General features: G+C 48.0%; 1 protein-coding gene across 1 annotated transcript in view; it reads left to right on the top strand.

Annotated features, from left to right (window-relative positions):
• Nucleotides 1-963, top strand: part of OSR2 (odd-skipped related transciption factor 2) — a 5505-nt gene extending 4542 nt beyond the window's left edge. Inside the window, exon 5 of the mRNA XM_008630725.2 lies at nt 202-963. Coding sequence (XP_008628947.1) covers nt 202-384 — 183 coding nt within the window. The 3' untranslated portion in view covers nt 385-963. The remainder of the gene's footprint in view (nt 1-201) is intronic.
• Nucleotides 964-4352: the final 3389 nt, after the last annotated feature.

Genomic DNA, 4352 nt, shown 5'->3' with positions numbered 1-4352 from the left:
TCACGACGCGAGAACTATCAAATAAGGCTTTTGGGGCAGGATAGGGAGAGGTGGGCGGCCGCCCGGCCGCACGGGGCTCCTCTCGTTCGTGTCCTCCCCCGATATCTCAAGTTGTGCGTTGCGATGAGAAAAAGTGCAGTGATACGTTAAACCAGGTGGTTTGTGAAGGATTAATCCTTTGCTTGCTTCAAATCTGAACAGGAATCTCCACACAAATGCCCCACATGTGGAAGAACCTTTAATCAAAGAAGTAACCTGAAAACTCACCTTCTTACCCATACAGACATCAAGCCCTACAACTGTGAGCAGTGCGGCAAAGTGTTCAGGCGAAACTGTGATCTACGGCGGCACAGTCTAACTCACACCCCGCGGCAGGACTTCTAGAGCAGCCAGGGACCCGCGCCCGCTCCGGCAGCTCCAACTTGCCCACTTTACTCAAGGAGTGTATTGTAGGAACTCACAGACGCGCACACACACACACGGAGACACGCACGCAGACTCGGGGCCAAGCTTTCCTACCACATGTCTGCGAAACTCGTTTAGAGAGTGCGGACTGCAGGATCGGGCCCCTCTCCAACCCACACCCAAGCGTAAAGCTCATCTTGTAGATAATCGCGGCTCATTTTAGAGCTCTGTACAGAACGTGGTTTTTTCTTCATTTGTTTGTTTTGTATCGTGTCAGATGCACATCGATAACAAATCGTGGAGGCAAAGTATCTCTTTAAAAATGTATTTCAAAATAAATCTTTTTTTTTTCCAAATACCTCCTGCCTTCTTGTATTATTCTCTGAGCATTTGGGCTTTTTTTTTTTCCTGCTGTGTCAATGCAATGGTAAAGCATATTGAATAAATTTCCTAGCTGGGTAATTGTACTGTCACAACAATTTTGGTGATCGCTTTTGTTTGGTCTGTTCCACTGTCGCTGTTGTGTTATCTATTGTTAAGTAAAATGAAAGTGCCTTATTTGAGAGTTTATAGCTCTATTACTTAATAGTATGAATGTCTAAATATTAACTTCTGTACTTTTTTTCCCTCATTTTCCCGAACGATTTTTTTAAAAGAAGAAAAAGTAAGAAATATTTGCAAATAAACAGATCTTAGGAAATAATGCATAGAGCCGTTCTTACACCAAAGCGGCTTATTAGTAACTTATTTGCAATCAGCCCATATATTGTAAAAGTTATCCCTCTCACGGGGATTGCAGCAGGCAGCCTCCTGCCTGTAGACTTTGGACACGGGCAATTCACCTGCCTAGACAGGGACTTTATCCTGCAGAAGACGATTCTTTCCCGACAGCTCTGGAAGCAAAGAGCGAGGCGCCAATACCGCCCTCCGCCCCGGGCTCATCCGCGGGCCCCTGGCAGAGCTGCGGGGCTGGGAGCAGGGATCCCCTCACCCCGTTCCCCTCCTCCATCTGCGCTGCCGAGCACAAGTCACGCCCAGGGGGTTGGACGGAGAGGCGAGGAGAAGAGGGATTGTTCCCCCCCTCTCGGGAGACCCTCACCCCACGGTGGGGGCCCCCAGGCACTCCCCGCCGGGGTGGCTCTCGGCGACTCAGTATGTCCACCCCATGGGCTGCACGCTCAGTGCCTGCACCGGCTCTGCAGCCGGCAGGATGGTGGCACTGAACAATGGGCTCCCCTGCTTGTCATCCTTGCAATCCTCTCACCAGTGCCTGTGGACTCTTCTGGAAAGGCATGGTGCCAACGCTGAGGCATTTTCCCTGATATACTGCAGGGTGACTTGGATGTGCATCCCCTCATTACCATCCCACTGCTCTTGTCACTTCTGGCACCCTTTCCACAGTGTTTTGAGTAGTTTGGGGCCCCAAAAATTGTTCTTTCTCAGGCTAGGGGCAACCATCCTGCCCTACTCCTCTGCCAAATAAAGGACCAGGTTAGAATAGCAGGGAGAAATCTCTTCCCCAGGCCCAGGGAGCCCTATCCAAGGAGAGAGCAATCCCCTTGCTCCCAGCTCATCAGGGAGGGCTTCACTCCTGGACTCCACCTAGCAGGGTACCAGAACTCCAGGCTGGTCCATCCATGGAAAGGATCACAGATCCTAGCATGCCCAAAAGCAGCGGGTACTGACAGAGCTTGTGTGGCTACACTGTCCCCCTCCCTGATCCTCGTTGGTCCTTCGGCAGGGTAACCACACTGCCTGAACACTGTTAATGAGTAGCAAGTCAAAACCAGCAGTGCTTGGTCTGCAGTCAGACCATCAGTGCAGAAAGCGCTGCATCACTGCCTGCACTACCTCCACAGAGGGCTGCCACGGGGCAGGGACTACAAGCCAGCCCTGCTCTGACCAAGACCAGGCAGACAGGTGAATTTCCACGGGTACAGCAGATATGACAGTCCCAAACTCAGACAAAATTTATCATGTGGTCAAGGCCTATCTCTCCATCTGCCCCTATCCAGGAAGATGGAGAAGGAAAGAAAGTTTCTGCAGCCAGAAATACTGGTCTGCTGGCTTAAGAGCAGCCTCCCTAGTCAAACTTTGTGTCATCTGCTCTCTTCCTCTTCACCACCTGTGAACTTGCACCCCTTCTTTGCTGGGGTGCTGCATCCCTAGAACTATCTTCTCCCCCACCCTGCCCTGCCCTGCTGGCAACCCTTGTTCTCCCTCTTCAAAATGCTTCTCTCTCCACGCTGCTCCTCTCCAAACCACTCTTCATGGCCATCTTTTGCTTCCTCTTCATGGGCATCTTCCCAATACCTGATGTCTTCCCATCTGACTGATTCTTCTACTCCCAGTGCATTCCTGTTCTCTCAGTAGGTTATTCCCTCTAAGTTTCTCTATCCTTATTGTCCACTGAGTTCCTGTCCCCAGGCCATTTTATGTTCCCAAGTACACACAGCAAAGCTGGGATAACTCCATTTGAGTAAACACTCCTGTCAGGATACATATGTGCTTAGTCCGCTCCTCATAGGCCAAGTTCTATGTGAAGTTTGTTTGGAAAGAACTTAATCAGATGAAGAATATCAAAGCACAAAATTAAAGTGATTGTATATAGCTAAGGTTTTATTTAATTGTTTGGGGTTGCTTGTTTAATAATCTTCCTCCTGAGCAGACACAGATTGTAAATTTATCTTCTGAGGATTTCTAAAGTTCAGCAGCCAGAAAAAAAACCTAAATTACTGAAGCGGGTAAATGACAAGCATTTCTAACCGTTGGTCCACGGACTGTTATTTTATATTTAAACCAGTAGCTATCATCTTAAAATGTCAGAGAATGATCTATTATTTCTCTTTACTCTCAATACACTTGCCTATAGCACTGCCACACCCCACTCACTTTTTAAAAAATCATCCCTCCCTGGAAAATTTCAGAGGCAGCTATAAAGAACATGTTCAAATACACATATGGTTTGTTGGTTTTAGACCTGCTGGGAACAGAAACAAGTTCTGTAAAGCTACCTTTTGGGCAGGGCTAGGGTTTTTATAGCCATAAAGTTCCATCCTGACTTTCACAATGCAAACACTAAATACAGCAATATCGCTGTGACTGCTGTTTGTACCTTTGTGAAGTATCCTCCTTCCCTCTGGAAGTTCTCTGCTCAGTTGCAGAACACAGCACACAGTTCCATGCTTCTGCAGTTTCTGAGAGCTTCCCAAACCACCTGCCTCCTGCTGCTCCGTGTTTCCCTCTCCCATTGCCACTTCTTTTTCAGCACTGCTTTTTTTTTTGCCTGCACTGGCATGGCTCATTCTGCACTTTTTGCTGTGTTAGAGGCAGCAGCTGCAGTGCTGTAGCAGGGAAAAGAACTAGCCGTGCTACATACCAGGGAGAATAAAACAGCAGATAATAAGGTATGTCACAATAATCTCCATTTTTTGGGGGCAAATTATTGCCCTTTAAGTTGCATCTGAAAACTGAGCTCTTTGCACATCAGTTGCTGAAACAGATGCTGTCCACAGCTGATGGCAGAGCAGCTCAGCCCAGCTAATTGTGCATAAAGCTTTTCTATGAGGTAAATATTACATAGCAGTGGCATATCATGCTATTCCAGACCAGCACAGACTATATCCAATGCCTGTCCAAATCTGCTGGCAAAACCCAGCTTTATACCAGTATCACTCTAGGAATATGCACAGCCCAGATCTAAATGTCAGGCATCCAGCAGCAACCCAGGAATGCAGCATGGCCACTGGGTCTTGGGGCTGGTGCCCAGGGTCCCTTTGAGTAAAACATGTGAAAAAACCACTATTTATTGAACTCCTCTCTGCCTGCTCTCCCCTTCCTTTTTCCTCTTCCTTCTTCCTTCGCACTGCTCTACTTTTGGACATTTGCTTCAGGAGCTGCTTCTCTTACCCCAGACATCCTGTACTACACCCTGCCTCCTGTCTAGA

The sequence above is a fragment of the Corvus brachyrhynchos genome, unplaced genomic scaffold, assembly GCF_000691975.1.
Source record: "Corvus brachyrhynchos isolate BGI_N302 unplaced genomic scaffold, ASM69197v1 scaffold302, whole genome shotgun sequence".
Lineage (NCBI taxonomy): Eukaryota > Metazoa > Chordata > Aves > Passeriformes > Corvidae > Corvus > Corvus brachyrhynchos.
This window is presented reverse-complemented; position numbering and strand designations above follow the sequence as displayed.